General features: G+C 47.8%; 2 protein-coding genes across 4 annotated transcripts in view; both read right to left on the reverse strand.

The window, feature by feature from the left end:
* Positions 1-1,106: 1,106 nt before the first annotated feature.
* Positions 1,107-2,965, reverse strand: LOC146064937 (uncharacterized). The gene is made up of 2 exons (XM_083178978.1): positions 2,203-2,965; positions 1,107-2,128 (listed from the first exon to the last, which is right to left on the reverse strand). Exons 1-2 carry the CDS (start codon positions 2,790-2,792, stop codon positions 1,642-1,644), a joined length of 1,077 nt encoding a protein of 358 aa, XP_083035104.1. The 5' UTR covers positions 2,793-2,965; the 3' UTR covers positions 1,107-1,641.
* Positions 2,966-3,067: 102 nt separating this feature from the next.
* The window catches only part of LOC146064938 (low density lipoprotein receptor adapter protein 1-B-like), a 110,016-nt gene continuing 94,733 nt past the window's right edge, over positions 3,068-18,350 (reverse strand). For all 3 annotated transcript variants that reach the window (XM_083178981.1, XM_083178980.1, XM_083178979.1), the window contains one exon: positions 3,068-4,631. In XM_083178981.1, the coding sequence (XP_083035107.1) occupies positions 4,509-4,631 (123 nt within the window). In that variant the 3' untranslated portion in view covers positions 3,068-4,508. The remainder of the gene's footprint in view (positions 4,632-18,350) is intronic.

Consider the following 18,350-nt stretch of genomic DNA (forward strand, 5'->3'; position numbering starts at 1 on the left):
CCTTCCTATAATGGGATACTAGTGCCGCACTCTCCTTCCTATAATGGGATACTAGTGCCGCACTGTCCTTCTTATAATGGGATACTAGTGCCGCACTGTCCTACCTATAATGGGATTCTAGTGCCACACTCTCCTTCCTATAGGGGGACACTAGTGCCGCACTGTCCTTCCTATAGTGGTATACTAGTGCCGCACTCTCCTTCCTATAATGGGATACTAGTGCCGCACTGTCCTTCTTATAATGGGATACTAGTGCCGCACTGTCCTACCTATAATGGGATTCTAGTGCCACACTCTCCTTCCTATAGGGGGACACTAGTGCCGCACTGTCCTTCCTATAATGGTATACTAGTGCCGCACTGTCCTTCCTATAATGGGATACTAGTGCCACACTGTCCTTCCTATAATGGGATTCTAGTGCCGCACTGTCCTTCCTATAATGGGATTCTAGTGCCGCACTCTCCTTCCTATAATGGGATACTAGTGCCGCACTGTCCTTCCTATAATGGGATTCTAGTGCCGCACTCTACTTCCTATAATGGGATACTAGTGCCGCACTGTCCTTCCTATAATGGGATTCCAGCGCCGCACTGTCCTTCCTATAATGGGATACTAGTGCCGCACTGTCCTTCCTATAATGGGATTCTAGTGCCGCACTCTCCTTCCTATAATGGGATACTAGTGCCGCACTCTCCTTCCTATAATGGGATACTAGTGCCGCACTCTCCTTCCTATAATGGGATTCTAGTGCCGCACTGTCCTTCCTATAATATACTAGTGCCGCACTGTCCTACCTATAATGGGATACTAGTGCCGCACTGTCCTACCTATAATGGGATTCTAGTGCCACACTCTCCTTCCTATAATGGGATTCTAGTGCCGCACTGTCCTTCCTATAATGGGATACTAGTGCCGCACTGTCCTACCTATAATGGGATTCTAGTGCCACACTCTCCTTCCTATAGGGGGACACTAGTGCCGCACTGTCCTTCCTATAGTGGTATACTAGTGCCGCACTGTCCTGCTTACAGTAAAACACAAGGATGTATTGCTGACACACACACATAAAACAAGGATGTATTGCTGACACACACACAATGCACAGCTATAGAGGACAATCATTTTATTTAGGAGTGGTCACAAACAGAAATAAATCACATATTTCAGCCATACTCAGCAGAATAAAAGGCTCCGGAGTGTTTCTATCATCTCCCAGAAACTATTCTGCTCGTTTGCAGCTGGAGGTATAAGTAGCAGAACATGTGGTGTTGGCTGTTTCCTGCAGATTTCCCCTCTTTTCCTGCTCGCCATATTCCAGCCGCTGTAGAGTTTTCGGTATAGCAAACCCCTCATTCCAGGTATTGACATCAGGGATCTCACAGTCATTTACACAAAGCCAACATAGAAAGAGCGGTGTGAGGAGGGAGCGTAACTTGTCCTGAGCTGGGATTGTCCTACATCACCTGAATATGGCGTCCAGACCTTCAGCCAAAACTCACAGTAGAAAAAAAAGTTTCCCCAATCCTGGTTACTCAAGCACTAAATATGAACAGTCGTTGTCTAGATTGTAAAACTTTTTAAAAACAGGAAAATAGCACCACATTTTATCAGAAGCCAAGTGTTATATCACTAGCTATTTATTTATCCATGTCCAATGGACCTTGTATAGTGCACCTTGTGGGACCTGTCTGATGGACCTTGTATAGTGCACCTTGTGGGACCTGTCTGATGGACCTTGTATAGTGCACCCTGTGGGACCTGTCTGATGGACCTTGTATAGTGCACCCTGTGGGACCTGTCTGATGGACCTTGTATAGTGCACCCTGTGGGACCTGTCTGATGGATCTTGTATAGTGCACCTTGTGGGACCTGTCTGATGGACCTTGTATAGTGCACCTTGTGGGACCTGTCTGATGGACCTTGTATAGTGCACCTTGTGGGACCTGTCTGATGGACCTTGTATAGTGCACCTTGTGGGACCTGTCTGATGGACCTTGTATAGTGCACCTTGTGGGACCTGTCTGATGGACCTTGTATAGTGCACCCTGTGGGACCTGTCTGATGGACCTTGTATAGTACACCTTGTGGGACCTGTCTGATGGACCTTGTATAGTGCACCTTGTGGGACCTGTCTGATGGACCTTGTATAGTGCACCTTGTGGGACCTGTCTGATGGACCTGGTATAGTGCACCCTGTGGGACCTGTCTGATGGACCTTGTATAGTGCACCCTGTGGGACCTGTCTGATGGACCTTGTATAGTGCACCCTGTGGGACCTGTCTGATGGACCTTGTATAGTGCACCGTGTGGGACCTGTCTGATGGACCTTGTATAGTGCACCTTGTGGGACCTGTCTGATGGACCTTGTATAGTGCACCTTGTGGGACCTGTCTGATGGACCTTGTATAGTGCACCTTGTGGGACCTGTCTGATGGACCTTGTATAGTGCACCTTGTGGGACCTGTCTGATGGACCTTGTATAGTGCACCTTGTGGGACCTCTCTGATGGACCTTGTATAGTGCACCTTGTGGGACCTGTCTGATGGACCTTGTATAGTGCACCCTGTGGGACCTGTCTGATGGACCTTGTATAGTGCACCTTGTGGGACCTCTCTGATGGACCTTGTATAGTGCACCTTGTGGGACCTGTCTGATGGACCTTGTATAGTGCACCTTGTGGGACCTGTCTGATGGACCTTGTATCTGTGCAATTTATGGAATTCATCCAATGGTCTATGTATCAGTAGGGCATGCACAATACCTCCAATGGCCCTTGTAAAATGGGTGCTCATGGTATCTTCTAATGGACCAAGTACCAGTAGAGCTTGTGGAATCTATCAGATGAACCATGTATCAATGAAACTTGTGGTATTAACACAAAGGACCATGCATCGGAGGAGCGTGTATAATCTGTCAGATTATACACGCTCCTCCGATACACGGTCTATCTGACAGATTATACACGCTGCCCTGATACACGGCCTATCTGACAGATTATACACGCTCCCCCCGATACACGGTTTATCTGACAGATTATACACGCTCCCCCGATACATGGTCTATCTGTCAGATAAACCGTGTATCGGGGGGAGCGTGTATACTCTGTCAGATAGACCGTGTATCGGGGCAGCGTGTATAATCTGTCAGATAGACCGTGTATCGGAGGAGCGCGTATAATCTGTCAGATAGACCGTGTATCGGAGGAGTGTGTATAATCTGTCAGATAGACCGTGTATCGGAGGAGCGTGTATAATCTGTCAGATAAACCGTGTATCGGGGGGAGCGTGTATTATCGGGGGGAGCGTGTATGATCTGTCAAATAGACCATGTATCGGGGCAGCCTGTATAATCTGTTAGATAGACCATGTATCGGGGCAGCGTGTATAATCTGTCAGATAGACCGTGTATCGGGGGAGCGTGTATAATCTGTCAGATAGACCGTGTATCGGGGGAGCGTGTATAATCTGTCAGATAGACCGTGTATCGGGGCAGCGTGTATAATCTGTCAGATAGACCGTGTATCGGAGGAGCGCGTATAATCTGTCAGATAGACCGTGTATCGGGGCAGCGTGTATAATCTGTCAGATAGACCGTGTATCGGAGGAGCGTGTATAATCTGTCACATAGACCGTGTATCGGGGGAGAGTGTATAATCTGTCAGATAGACCGTGTATCGGAGGAGCGCGTATAATCTGTCAGATAGACCGTGTATCGGAGGAGCGTGTATAATCTGTCAGATAGACCGTGTATCGGAGGAGCGTGTATAATCTGTCAGATAGACCATGTATCGGAGGAGCGTGTATAATCTGTCAGATAGACCGTGTATCGGAGGAGCGTGTATACTCTGTCAGATAGACCATGTATCGGGGCAGCCTGTATAATCTGTTAGATAGACCATGTATCGGGGCAGCGTGTATAATCTGTCAGATAGACCATGTATCGGAGGAGCGTGTATAATCTGTCACATAGACCGTGTATCGGGGGAGCGTGTATAATCTGTCAGATAGGCCGTGTATCGGAGGAGCGCGTATAATCTGTCAGATAGACCGTGTATCGGGGGAGCGTGTATAATCTGTCAGATAGACCGTGTATCGGGGCAGCGTGTATAATCTGTCAAATAGACCATGCATCGGGGCAGCGTGTATAATCTGTCAAATAGACCGTGTATCGGGGGAGCGTGTATAATCTGTCAGATAGACCGTGTATCGGGGGAGCGTGTATAATCTGTCAGATAGACCATGTATCGGAGGAGCGTGTATAATCTGTCAGACCATGTATCGGAGGTGCGTGTATAATCTGTCAGATAGACCATGTATCGGAGGAGCGTGTATAATCTGTCAGACCATGTATCGGAGGTGCGTGTATAATCTGTCAGATAGACCATGTATCGGGGGAGCGTGTATAATCTGTCACATAGACCATGCATCGGGGCAGCCTGTATAATCTGTCAGATAGACCATGATTTAGTGGAGCTTGTAGAATCTATCCAAAGGACTATTCATGAGGTGTCAGTGAAGCCATCTGTCCAATGGGTTTGGCATCTCCTGATATCCTGCAGATAAATGTGCACTGAAAGATTTCATGTCACTGCTTCGGGGGATTTCGGCTGCTGTGTGCCGTCTTCTGCCAGTCTGAGAAAGACAATAGAAAGGAGTCAGTATTGGATAGGAGGGGAAAAACGCAGAGATGCAGAGAAAGGATGTATGGTGGCAGCAGTGAGGAGCAGGCAGATAATACCCATGTTAGTCTGTACTAACCATCACAGGATTACTGATGGAGAGAAAAGTGAGAGACTGGAAAAGCGCAAGAAAGAGAGGAAAGCAAAGAGTATGGAGGAGTAATGACAGAGGAGCCAGGAAAGTATATGGAGTATGGAGGAGTAATGACAGAGGAGCCAGGACAGTATATGGAGTATGGAGGAGTAATGACAGGAGACAGGACAGTATATGGAGTATGGAGGAGTAATGACAGAGGAGCCAGGACAGTATATGGAGTATGGAGGAGTAATGACAGAGGAGCCAGGACAGTATATGGAGTAGTAATGACAGAGGAGCCAGGACAGTATATGGAGTATGGAGGAGTAATGACAGAGCAGCCAGGACAGTATATGGAGTATGGAGGAGTAATGACAGAGGAGCCAGGACAGTATATGGAGTATGGAGGAGTAATGACAGAGAGGAGCCAGGACAGTATATGGAGTATGGAGGAGTAGTGACAGAGGAGCCAGGACAGTATAGGGAGTATGGAGGAGTAATGACAGAGGAGCCAGGACAGTATATGGAGTATGGAGGAGTAATGACAGAGAGGAGCCAGGACAGTATATGGAGTATGGAGGAGTAGTGACAGAGGAGCCAGGACAGTATAGGGAGTATGGAGGAGCAATGACAGAGGAGCCAGGACAGTATAGGGAGTATGGAGGAGTAGTGACAGAGGAGCCAGGACAGTATAGGGAGTATGGAGGAGTAATGACAGAGGAGCCAGGACAGTATATGGAGTATGGAGGAGTAATGACAGAGCAGCCAGGACAGTATATGGAGTATGGAGGAGTAATGACAGAGGAGCCAGGACAGTATATGGAGTATGGAGGAGTAATGACAGAGAGGAGCCAGGACAGTATATGGAGTATGGAGGAGTAGTGACAGAGGAGCCAGGACAGTATAGGGAGTATGGAGGAGCAATGACAGAGGAGCCAGGACAGTATAGGGAGTATGGAGGAGTAATGACAGGAGACAGGACAGTATAGGGAGTATGGAGGAGTAGTGACAGAGGAGCCAGGACAGTATATGGAGTAGTAATGACAGAGGAGCCAGGACAGTATATGGAGTATGGAGGAGTAATGACAGAGGAGCCAGGACAGTATATGGAGTATGGAGGAGTAATGACAGAGGAGCCAGGACAGTATATGGAGTATTGAGAAGTAATGACAGAGGAGCCAGGACAGTATATGGAGTATGGAGGAGTAATGACAGAGGAGCCAGGACAGTATATGGAGTATGGAGGAATAATGACAGAGGAGCCAGGACAGTATATGGAGTATGGAGGAGTAATGACAGAGGAGACAGGACAGTATATGGAGTATGGAGGAGTAATGACAGAGGAGCCAGGGCAGTATAGGGAGTATGGAGGAGTAATGACAGAGGAGCCAGGACAGTATATGGAGTATGGAGGAGTAATGACAGAGAGGAGACAGGACTGTATATGGAGGAGTAATGACAGAGGAGCCAGGACAGTATATGGAGTATGGAGGAGTAATGACAGAGGAGACAGGACAGTATATGGAGTATGGAGGAGTAATGACAGAGAGGAGCCAGGACAGTATATGGAGTATGGAGGAGTAATGACAGAGGAGCCAGGACAGTATATGGAGTATGGAGGAGTAATGACAGAGGAGCCAGGACAGTATATGGAGTATGGAGGAGTAATGACAGAGGAGCCAGGACAGTATATGGAGTATGGAGGAGTAATGACAGAGGAGCCAGGACAGTATATGGAGTATGGAGGAGTAATGACAGAGAGGAGCCAGGACAGTATAGCGAGTATGGAGGAGTAATGACAGAGGAGCCAGGACAGTATATAGAGTATGGAGGAGTAATGACAGAGGAGCCAGGACAGTATATGGAGTATGGAGGAGTAATGACAGAGGAGCCAGGACAGTATATGGAGTATGGAGGAGTAATGACAGAGGAGCCAGGATAGTATATGGAGTATGGAGAAGTAATGACAGAGGAGCCAGGACAGTATATGGAGTATGGAGGAGTAATGACAGAGGAGCCAGGACAGTATATGGAGTATGGAGGAGTAATGACAGAGTAGCCAGGACAGTATATGGAGTATGGAGGAGTAATGACAGAGGAGACAGGACAGTATATGGAGTATGGAGGAATAATGACAGAGGAGTCAGGACAGTATAGGGAGTATGGAGGAGTAGTGACAACGAGGAGCCAGGACAGTATATGGAGTATGGAGGAGTAATGACAGAGAGGAGCCAGGACAGTATATGGAGTATGGAGGAGTAATGACAGAGGAGTCAGGACAGTATATGGAGTATGGAGGAGTAATGACAGAGGAGTCAGGACAGTATATGGAGTATGGAGGAGTAATGACAGGAGACAGGACAGTATAGGGAGTATGGAGGAGCAATGACAGAGGAGCCAGGACAGTATATGGAGTATGGAGGAGTAATGACAGAGGAGCCAGGACAGTATATGGAGTATGGAGGAGTAATGACAGAGGAGCCAGGACAGTATATGGAGTATGGAGGAGTAATGACAGAGGAGCCAGGACAGTATATGGAGTATTGAGAAGTAATGACAGAGGAGCCAGGACAGTATATGGAGTATGGAGGAGTAATGACAGAGGAGCCAGGACAGTATAGGGAGTATGGAGGAGTAATGACAGAGAGGAGCCAGGACAGTATAGGGAGTATGGAGGAGTAATGACAGAGGAGCCAGGACAGTATATGGAGTATGGAGGAGTAATGACAGAGGAGCCAGGACAGTATAGGGAGTATGGAGGAGTAATGACAGAGAGGAGCCAGGACAGTATATGGAGTATGGAGGAGTAATGACAGGAGACAGGACAGTATAGGGAGTATGGAGGAGCAATGACAGAGGAGCCAGGACAGTATATGGAGTATGGAGGAGTAATGACAGAGGAGCCAGGACAGTATATGGAGTATGGAGGAGTAATGACAGAGGAGCCAGGACAGTATATGGAGTATGGAGGAGTAATGACAGAGGAGTCAGGACAGTATATGGAGTATGGAGAAGTAATGACAGAGGAGCCAGGACAGTATATGGAGTATGGAGGAGTAATGACAGAGGAGCCAGGACAGTATATGGAGTATGGAGGAGTACTGACAGAGGAGCCAGGACAGTATATGGAGTATGGAGGAGTAATGACAGAGGAGACAGGACAGTATATGGAGTATGGAGGAATAATGACAGAGGAGTCAGGACAGTATAGGGAGTATGGAGAAGTAGTGACAACGAGGAGCCAGGACAGTATATGGAGTATGGAGGAGTAATGACAGAGGAGCCAGGACAGAATATGGAGTATGGAGGAGTAATGACAGAGGAGCCAGGACAGTATATGGAGTATGGAGGAGTAATGACAGAGGAGCCAGGATAGTATATGGAGTATGGAGGAATAATGACAGAGGAGCCAGGACAGTATATGGAGTATGGAGGATTATTGACAGACAGGACAGTATAGGGAGTATGGAGGAGTAATGACAGAGGAGCCAGGATAGTATATGGAGTATGGAGGAGTAATGACAGACAGGACAGTATAGGGAGTATGGAGGAGTAATGACAGAGGAGCCAGGACATTATAGGGAGTATGGAGGAGTAATGACAGAGGAGGCAGGACAGTATAGGGAGTAATGACAGAGAGGAGACAGGACAGTATAGGGAGTATGGAGGAGTAATGACAGAGGAGCCAGGATAGTATATGGAGTATGGAGGAGTAATGACAGACAGGACAGTATAGGGAGTATGGAGGAGTAATGACAGAGGAGCCAGGACAGTATATGGAGTATGGAGGAGTAATGACAGAGGAGACAGGACAGTATAGGGAGTATGGAGGAGTAATGACAGAGGAGCCAGGACAGTATATGGAGTAGTAATGACAGAGGAGCCAGGACATTATAGGGAGTATGGAGGAGTAATGACAGAGGAGCCAGGACAGTATATGGAGTATGGAGGAGTAATGACAGAGGAGCCAGGACAGTATATGGAGTATGGAGGAGTAATGACAGAGGAGCCAGGACAGTATATGGAGTATGGAGGAGTAATGACAGAGAGGAGCCAGGACAGTATATGGAGTATGGAGGAGTAATGACAGAGGAGCCAGGACAGTATATGGAGTATGGAGGAGTAATGACAGAGCAGCCAGGACAGTATATGGAGTATGGAGGAGTAATGACAGAGGAGCCAGGACAGTATATGGAGTATGGAGGAGTAATGACAGAGGAGCCAGGACAGTATATGGAGTATGGAGGAGTAATGACAGAGCAGCCAGGACAGTATATGGAGTATGGAGGAGTAATGACAGAGGAGCCAGGACAGTATATGGAGTATGGAGGAGTAATGACAGAGGAGCCAGGACAGTATATGGAGTATGGAGGAGTAGTGTCAGAGAGGAGCCAGGACAGTATATGGAGTATGGAGGAGTAGTGACAGAGGAGCCAGGACAGTATAGGGAGTATGGAGGTGTAATGACAGAGGAGCCAGGACAGTATATGGAGTATGGAGGAGTAATGACAGAGGAGCCAGGACAGTATAGGGAGTATGGAGGAGTAGTGACAGAGGAGCCAGGACAGTATATGGAGTATGGAGGAGTAATGACAGAGGAGCCAGGACAGTATAGGGAGTATGGAGGAGTAATGACAGAGGAGCCAGGACAGTATAGGGAGTATGGAGGAGTAATGACAGAGGAGCCAGGACAGTATATGGAGTATGGAGGAGTAATGACAGAGCAACCAGGACAGTATATGGAGTATGGAGGAGTAATGACAGAGGAGCCAGGACAGTATATGGAGTATGGAGGAGTAATGACAGAGCAGCCAGGACAGTATATGGAGTATGGAGGAGTAATGACAGAGGAGCCAGGACAGTATATGGAGTATGGAGGAGTAGTGACAGAGAGGAGCCAGGACAGTATATGGAGTATGGAGGAGTAATGACAGAGCAGCCAGGACAGTATATGGAGTATGGAGGAGTAATGACAGAGGAGCCAGGACAGTATATGGAGTATGGAGGAGTAATGACAGAGGAGACAGGACAGTATATGGAGTATGGAGGAGTAATGACAGAGGAGCCAGGACAGTATATGGAGTATGGAGGAGTAATGACGGAGAGGAGACATGACAGTATATGGAGTATGGAGGAGTAATGACAGAGGAGCCAGGACAGTATATGGAGTATGGAGGAGTAATGACAGAGGAGCCAGGACAGTATATGGAGTATGGAGGAGTAATGACAGAGGAGACAGGACAGTATATGGAGTATGGAGGAGTAATGACAGAGAGGAGACAGGACAGTATATGGAGTATGGAGGAGTAATGACAGAGGAGCCAGGACAGTATATGGAGTATGGAGGAGTAATGACAGAGGAGCCAGGACAGTATATGGAGTATGGAGGAGTAATGACAGAGGAGCCAGGACAGTATATGGAGTATGGAGGAGTAATGACAGAGGAGCCAGGACAGTATAGGGAGTATGGAGGAGTAATGACAGAGAGGAGCCAGGACAGTATAGCGAGTATGGAGGAGTAATGACAGAGGAGCCAGGACAGTATATAGAGTATGGAGGAGTAATGACAGAGGAGCCAGGACAGTATATGGAGTATGGAGGAGTAATGACAGAGGAGCCAGGACAGTATATGGAGTATGGAGGAGTAATGACAGAGGAGCCAGGACAGTATAGGGAGTATGGAGGAGTAGTGAAAGAGGAGCCAGGACAGTATATGGAGTAATAATGACAGACAGGACAGTATATGGAGTATTGAGGAGTAATGACAGAGGAGCCAGGACAGTATATGGAGTATGGAGGAGTAATGACAGAGGAGCCAGGACAGTATATGGAGTATGGAGGAGTAATGACAGAGGAGCCAGGACAGTATATGGAGTATGGAGGAGTAATGACAGAGGAGCCAGGACAGTATATGGAGTATGGAGGAGTAATGACAGAGGAGCCAGGACAGAATATGGAGTATGGAGGAGTAATGAGAGAGGAGCCAGGACAGTATATGGAGTATGGAGGAGTAATGACAGAGAAGCCAGGATAGTATATGGAGTATGGAGGAATAATGACAGAGGAGCCAGGACAGTATATGGAGTATGGAGGATTAATGACAGACAGGACAGTATAGGGAGTATGGAGGAGTAATGACAGAGGAGCCAGGATAGTATATGGAGTATGGAGGAGTAATGACAGACAGGACAGTATAGGGAGTATGGAGGAGTAATGACAGAGGAGCCAGGACAGTATAGGGAGTATGGAGGAGTAATGACAGAGGAGCCAGGACAGTATATGGAGTAGTAATGACAGAGGAGCCAGGACATTATAGGGAGTATGGAGGAGTAATGACAGAGGAGGCAGGACAGTATAGGGAGTAATGACAGAGAGGAGACAGGACAGCATAGGGAGTATGGAGGAGTAATGACAGAGGAGCCAGGATAGTATATGGAGTATGGAGGAGTAATGACAGACAGGACAGTATAGGGAGTATGGAGGAGTAATGACAGAGGAGCCAGGACAGTATAGGGAGTATGGAGGAGTAATGACAGAGGAGCCAGGACAGTATATGGAGTATGGAGGAGCAATTACAGACAGGACAGTATAGGGAGTATGGAGGAGTAATGACAGAGGAGCCAGGACAGTATATGGAGTATGGAGGAGCAATTACAGACAGGACAGTATAGGGAGTATGGAGGAGTAATGACAGAGGAGCCAGGATAGTATATGGAGTATGGAGGAATAATGACAGAGGAGCCAGGACAGTATATGGAGTATGGAGGATTAATGACAGACAGGACAGTATAGGGAGTATGGAGGAGTAATGACAGAGGAGCCAGGATTGTATATGGAGTATGGAGGAGTAATGACAGACAGGACAGTATAGGGAGTATGGAGGAGTAATGACAGAGGAGCCAGGACAGTATAGGGAGTATGGAGGAGTAATCACAGAGGAGCCAGGACAGTATATGGAGTAGTAATGACAGAGGAGCCAGGACATTATAGGGAGTATGGAGGAGTAATGACAGAGGAGGCAGGACAGTATAGGGAGTAATGACAGAGAGGAGACAGGACAGTATAGGGAGTATGGAGGAGTAATGACAGAGGAGCCAGGATAGTATATGGAGTATGGAGGAGTAATGACAGACAGGACAGTATAGGGAGTATGGAGGAGTAATGACAGAGGAGCCAGGATAGTATATGGAGTATGGAGGAGTAATGACAGACAGGACAGTATAGGGAGTATGGAGGAGTAATGACAGAGGAGCCAGGACAGTATAGGGAGTATGGAGGAGTAATGACAGAGGAGCCAGGACAGTATATGGAGTAGTAATGACAGAGGAGCCAGGACATTATAGGGAGTATGGAGGAGTAATGACAGAGGAGGCAGGACAGTATAGGGAGTAATGACAGAGAGGAGACAGGACAGCATAGGGAGTATGGAGGAGTAATGACAGAGGAGCCAGGATAGTATATGGAGTATGGAGGAGTAATGACAGACAGGACAGTATAGGGAGTATGGAGGAGTAATGACAGAGGAGCCAGGACAGTATAGGGAGTATGGAGGAGTAATGACAGAGGAGCCAGGACAGTATATGGAGTATGGAGGAGCAATTACAGACAGGACAGTATAGGGAGTATGGAGGAGTAATGACAGAGGAGCCAGGACAGTATATGGAGTATGGAGGAGCAATTACAGACAGGACAGTATAGGGAGTATGGAGGAGTAATGACAGAGGAGCCAGGATAGTATATGGAGTATGGAGGAATAATGACAGAGGAGCCAGGACAGTATATGGAGTATGGAGGATTAATGACAGACAGGACAGTATAGGGAGTATGGAGGAGTAATGACAGAGGAGCCAGGATTGTATATGGAGTATGGAGGAGTAATGACAGACAGGACAGTATAGGGAGTATGGAGGAGTAATGACAGAGGAGCCAGGACAGTATAGGGAGTATGGAGGAGTAATCACAGAGGAGCCAGGACAGTATATGGAGTAGTAATGACAGAGGAGCCAGGACATTATAGGGAGTATGGAGGAGTAATGACAGAGGAGGCAGGACAGTATAGGGAGTAATGACAGAGAGGAGACAGGACAGTATAGGGAGTATGGAGGAGTAATGACAGAGGAGCCAGGATAGTATATGGAGTATGGAGGAGTAATGACAGACAGGACAGTATAGGGAGTATGGAGGAGTAATGACAGAGGAGCCAGGACAGTATAGGGAGTATGGAGGAGTAATGACAGAGGAGCCAGGACAGTATATGGAGTAGTAATGACAGAGGAGCCAGGACATTATAGGGAGTATGGAGGAGTAATGACAGAGGAGCCAGGACAGTATATGGAGTATGGAGGAGCAATGACAGAGGAGCCAGGACAGTGTATGGAGTAGTAATGACAGAGGAGCCAGGACGGTATATGGAGTATGGAGGAGTAAGGAGAGAGAGGAGCCAGGACAGTATAGGGAGTATGGAGGAGTAATAACACAGAGGAGCCAGGACAGTATAGGGAGTATGGAGGAGTAATGACAGAGGAGCCAGGACAGTATAGGGAGTATGGAGGAGCAATGACAGAGAGGAGCCAGGACAGTAAAGGGAGTATGGAGGAGTAAGAACAGGGAGGAGCCAGGACAGTATAGGGAGAGCCAGGACAGTATAGGGAGTAATGACAGAGAGGAGACAGGACAGTATAGGGAGTATGGAGGAGTAAGGAGAGAGAGAGGAGCCAGGACAGTATAGGGAGTATGGAGGAGTAATAACACAGAGGAGCCAGGACAGTATAGGGAGTATGGTGGAGTAATGACACAGAGGATACAGGACATTATAGGGAAGATGGAGGAGCCAGGACAGTATATGGAGTATGGAGGAGTAATGACAGAGGAGCCAGGACAGTATAGGGAGTATGGAGGAGCAATGACAGAGAGGAGCCAGGACAGTAAAGGGAGTATGGAGGAGTAAGAACAGGGAGGAGCCAGGACAGTATAGGGAGTAATGACAGAGAGGAGCCAGGACAGTATAGGGAGTAATGACAGAGAGGAGACAGGACAGTATAGGGAGTATGGAGGAGTAAGGAGAGAGAGGAGCCAGGACAGTATAGGGAGTATGGAGGAGTAATAACACAGAGGAGCCAGGACAGTATAGGGAGTATGGAGGAGCAATGACAGAGAGGAGCCAGGACAGTAAAGGGAGTATGGAGGAGTAAGAACAGGGAGGAGCCAGGACAGTATAGGGAGTAATGACAGAGAGGAGCCAGGACAGTATAGGGAGTAATGACAGAGAGGAGACAGGAGAGTATAGGGAGTATGGAGGAGTAAGGAGAAAGAGGAGCCAGGACAGTATAGGGAGTATGGAGGAGTAATAACACAGAGGAGCCGGGACAGTATATGGAGTATGGAGGAGTAAGAACAGGGAGGAGCCAGGACAGTATAGGGAGTAATGACAGAGAGGAGACAGGACAGTATAGGGAGTATGGAGGAGTAAGGAGAGAGAGGAGCCAGGACAGTATAGGGAGTATGGAGGAGTAATGACAGAGGAGCCAGGACAGTGTATGGAGTAGTAATGACAGAGGAGCCAGGACAGTATATGGAGTATGGAGGAGTAATGACAGAGGAGCCAGGACAGTATAGGGAGTATGGTGGAGCAATGACAGAGAGGAGCCAGGACAGTATAGGGAGTATGGAGGAGTAATGACAGAGGAGCCAGGACAGTATAGGGAGTAATGACAGAGAGGAGCCAGGACAGTATAGGGAGTATGGAGGAGTAAGGAGAGAGAGGAGCCAGGACAGTATAGGGAGTATGGAGGAGTAATAACACAGAGGAGCCAGGACAGTATAGGGAGTATGGAGGAGTAATGACACAGAGGATACAGGACATTATAGGGAAGATGGAGGAGTAATGACAGAGAGGAGCCAGGACAGTATATGGAGTATGGAGGAGTAATGACAGAGGAGCCAGGACAGTATAGGGAGTATGGAGGAGTAATGACAGAGGAGCCAGGACAGTATAGGGAGTATGGAGGAGCAATGACAGAGAGGAGCCAGGACAGTAAAGGGAGTATGGAGGAGTAAGAACAGGGAGGAGCCAGGACAGTATAGGGAGTAATGACAGAGAGGAGCCAGGACAGTATAGGGAGTAATGACAGAGAGGAGACAGGAGAGTATAAGGAGTATGGAGGAGTAAGGAGAAAGAGGAGCCAGGACAGTATAGGGAGTATGGAGGAGTAATAACACAGAGGAGCCAGGACAGTATATGGAGTATGGAGGAGTAATGACAGAGGAGCCAGGACAATATATGGAGTATCTAGGAGTAATAACACAGAGGAGCCAGGACAGTATATGGAGTATGGAGGAGTAAGAACAGGGAGGAGCCAGGATAGTATAGGGAGTAATGACAGAGAGGAGCCAGGACAGTATAGGGAGTAATGACAGAGAGGAGACAGGACAGTATAGGGAGTATGGAGGAGTAAGGAGAGAGAGGAGCCAGGACAGTATATGGAGTATGGAGGAGTAGTGACAGAGGAGCCAGGAAAGTATAGGGAGTATGGAGGAGCAATGATAGAGAGGAGCCAGGACAGTATGGAGGAGTAATGACAGAGGAGCCAGGACAATATAGGGAGTATCTAGGAGTAATAACACAGAGGAGCCAGGACAGTATAGGGAGTATGGAGGAGTAATGACAGAGGAGCCAGGACAGTATATGGAGTATGGAGGAGTAATGACAGAGGAGCCAGGACAGTATATGGAGTATGGAGGAGTAGTGACAGAGGAGCCAGGACAGTATATGGAGTATGGAGGAGTAATGACAGAGGAGACAGGACAGTATAGGGAGTATGGAGGAGTAATGACAGAGGAGCCAGGACAGTATATGGAGTATGGAGGAGTAATGACAGAGGAGCCAGGACAGTATATGGAGTATGGAGGAGTAGTGACAGAGGAGCCAGGACAGTATATGGAGTATGGAGGAGTAATGACAGAGGAGCCAGGACAGTATATGGAGTATGGAGGAGTAATGACAGAGCAGCCAGGACAGTATATGGAGTATGGAGGAGTAATGACAGAGGAGCCAGGACAGTATATGGAGTATGGAGGAGTAATGACAGAGGAGCCAGGACAGTATATGGAGTATGGAGGAGTAATGACAGAGGAGCCAGGACAGTATATGGAGTATGGAGGAGTAATGACAGAGAGGAGCCAGGACAGTATAGCGAGTATGGAGGAGTAATGACAGAGGAGCCAGGACAGTATATAGAGTATGGAGGAGTAATGACAGAGGAGCCAGGACAGTATATGGAGTAGGGAGGAGTAATGACAGAGGAGCCAGGACAGTATATGGAGTATGGAGGAGTAATGACAGAGCAGCCAGGACAGTATATGGAGTATGGAGGAGTAATGACAGAGGAGCCAGGACAGTATATGGAGTATGGAGGAGTAATGACAGAGGAGCCAGGACAGTATATGGAGTATGGAGGAGTAGTGACAGAGAGGAGCCAGGACAGTATATGGAGTATGGAGGAGTAATGACAGAGCAGCCAGGACAGTATATGGAGTATGGAGGAGTAATGACAGAGGAGCCAGGACAGTATATGGAGTATGGAGGAGTAATGACAGAGGAGCCAGGACAGTATATGGAGTATGGAGGAGTAGTGTCAGAGAGGAGCCAGGACAGTATATGGAGTATGGAGGAGTAGTGACAGAGGAGCCAGGACAGTATAGGGAGTATGGAGGAGTAATGACAGAGGAGCCAGGACAGTATATGGAGTATGGAGGAGTAATGACAGAGGAGCCAGGACAGTATAGGGAGTATGGAGGAGTAGTGACAGAGGAGCCAGGACAGTATATGGAGTATGGAGGAGTAATGACAGAGGAGCCAGGACAGTATAGGGAGTATGGAGGAGTAATGACAGAGGAGCCAGGACAGTATATGGAGTATGGAGGAGTAATGACAGAGCAACCAGGACAGTATATGGAGTATGGAGGAGTAATGACAGAGGAGCCAGGACAGTATATGGAGTATGGAGGAGTAATGACAGAGCAGCCAGGACAGTATATGGAGTATGGAGGAGTAATGACAGAGGAGCCAGGACAGTATATGGAGTATGGAGGAGTAGTGACAGAGAGGAGCCAGGACAGTATATGGAGTATGGAGGAGTAATGACAGAGCAGCCAGGACAGTATATGGAGTATGGAGGAGTAATGACAGAGCAACCAGGACAGTATATGGAGTATGGAGGAGTAATGACAGAGGAGCCAGGACAGTATATGGAGTATGGAGGAGTAATGACAGAGCAGCCAGGACAGTATATGGAGTATGGAGGAGTAATGACAGAGGAGCCAGGACAGTATAGGGAGTATGGAGGAGCAATGACAGAGAGGAGCCAGGACAGTAAAGGGAGTATGGAGGAGTAAGAACAGGGAGGAGCCAGGACAGTATAGGGAGTAATGACAGAGAGGAGCCAGGACAGTATAGGGAGTAATGACAGAGAGGAGACAGGAGAGTATAAGGAGTATGGAGGAGTAAGGAGAAAGAGGAGCCAGGACAGTATAGGGAGTATGGAGGAGTAATAACACAGAGGAGCCAGGACAGTATATGGAGTATGGAGGAGTAATGACAGAGGAGCCAGGACAATATATGGAGTATCTAGGAGTAATAACACAGAGGAGCCAGGACAGTATATGGAGTATGGAGGAGTAAGAACAGGGAGGAGCCAGGATAGTATAGGGAGTAATGACAGAGAGGAGCCAGGACAGTATAGGGAGTAATGACAGAGAGGAGACAGGACAGTATAGGGAGTATGGAGGAGTAAGGAGAGAGAGGAGCCAGGACAGTATATGGAGTATGGAGGAGTAGTGACAGAGGAGCCAGGAAAGTATAGGGAGTATGGAGGAGCAATGATAGAGAGGAGCCAGGACAGTATGGAGGAGTAATGACAGAGGAGCCAGGACAATATAGGGAGTATCTAGGAGTAATAACACAGAGGAGCCAGGACAGTATAGGGAGTATGGAGGAGTAATGACAGAGGAGCCAGGACAGTATATGGAGTATGGAGGAGTAATGACAGAGGAGCCAGGACAGTATATGGAGTATGGAGGAGTAGTGACAGAGGAGCCAGGACAGTATATGGAGTATGGAGGAGTAATGACAGAGGAGACAGGACAGTATAGGGAGTATGGAGGAGTAATGACAGAGGAGCCAGGACAGTATATGGAGTATGGAGGAGTAATGACAGAGGAGCCAGGACAGTATATGGAGTATGGAGGAGTAGTGACAGAGGAGCCAGGACAGTATATGGAGTATGGAGGAGTAATGACAGAGGAGCCAGGACAGTATATGGAGTATGGAGGAGTAATGACAGAGCAGCCAGGACAGTATATGGAGTATGGAGGAGTAATGACAGAGGAGCCAGGACAGTATATGGAGTATGGAGGAGTAATGACAGAGGAGCCAGGACAGTATATGGAGTATGGAGGAGTAATGACAGAGGAGCCAGGACAGTATATGGAGTATGGAGGAGTAATGACAGAGGAGCCAGGACAGTATAGGGAGTATGGAGGAGTAATGACAGAGAGGAGCCAGGACAGTATAGCGAGTATGGAGGAGTAATGACAGAG

This window comes from Crinia signifera, chromosome 3, assembly GCF_055691185.1.
Source record: "Crinia signifera chromosome 3, ASM5569118v1, whole genome shotgun sequence".
Lineage (NCBI taxonomy): Eukaryota > Metazoa > Chordata > Amphibia > Anura > Myobatrachidae > Crinia > Crinia signifera.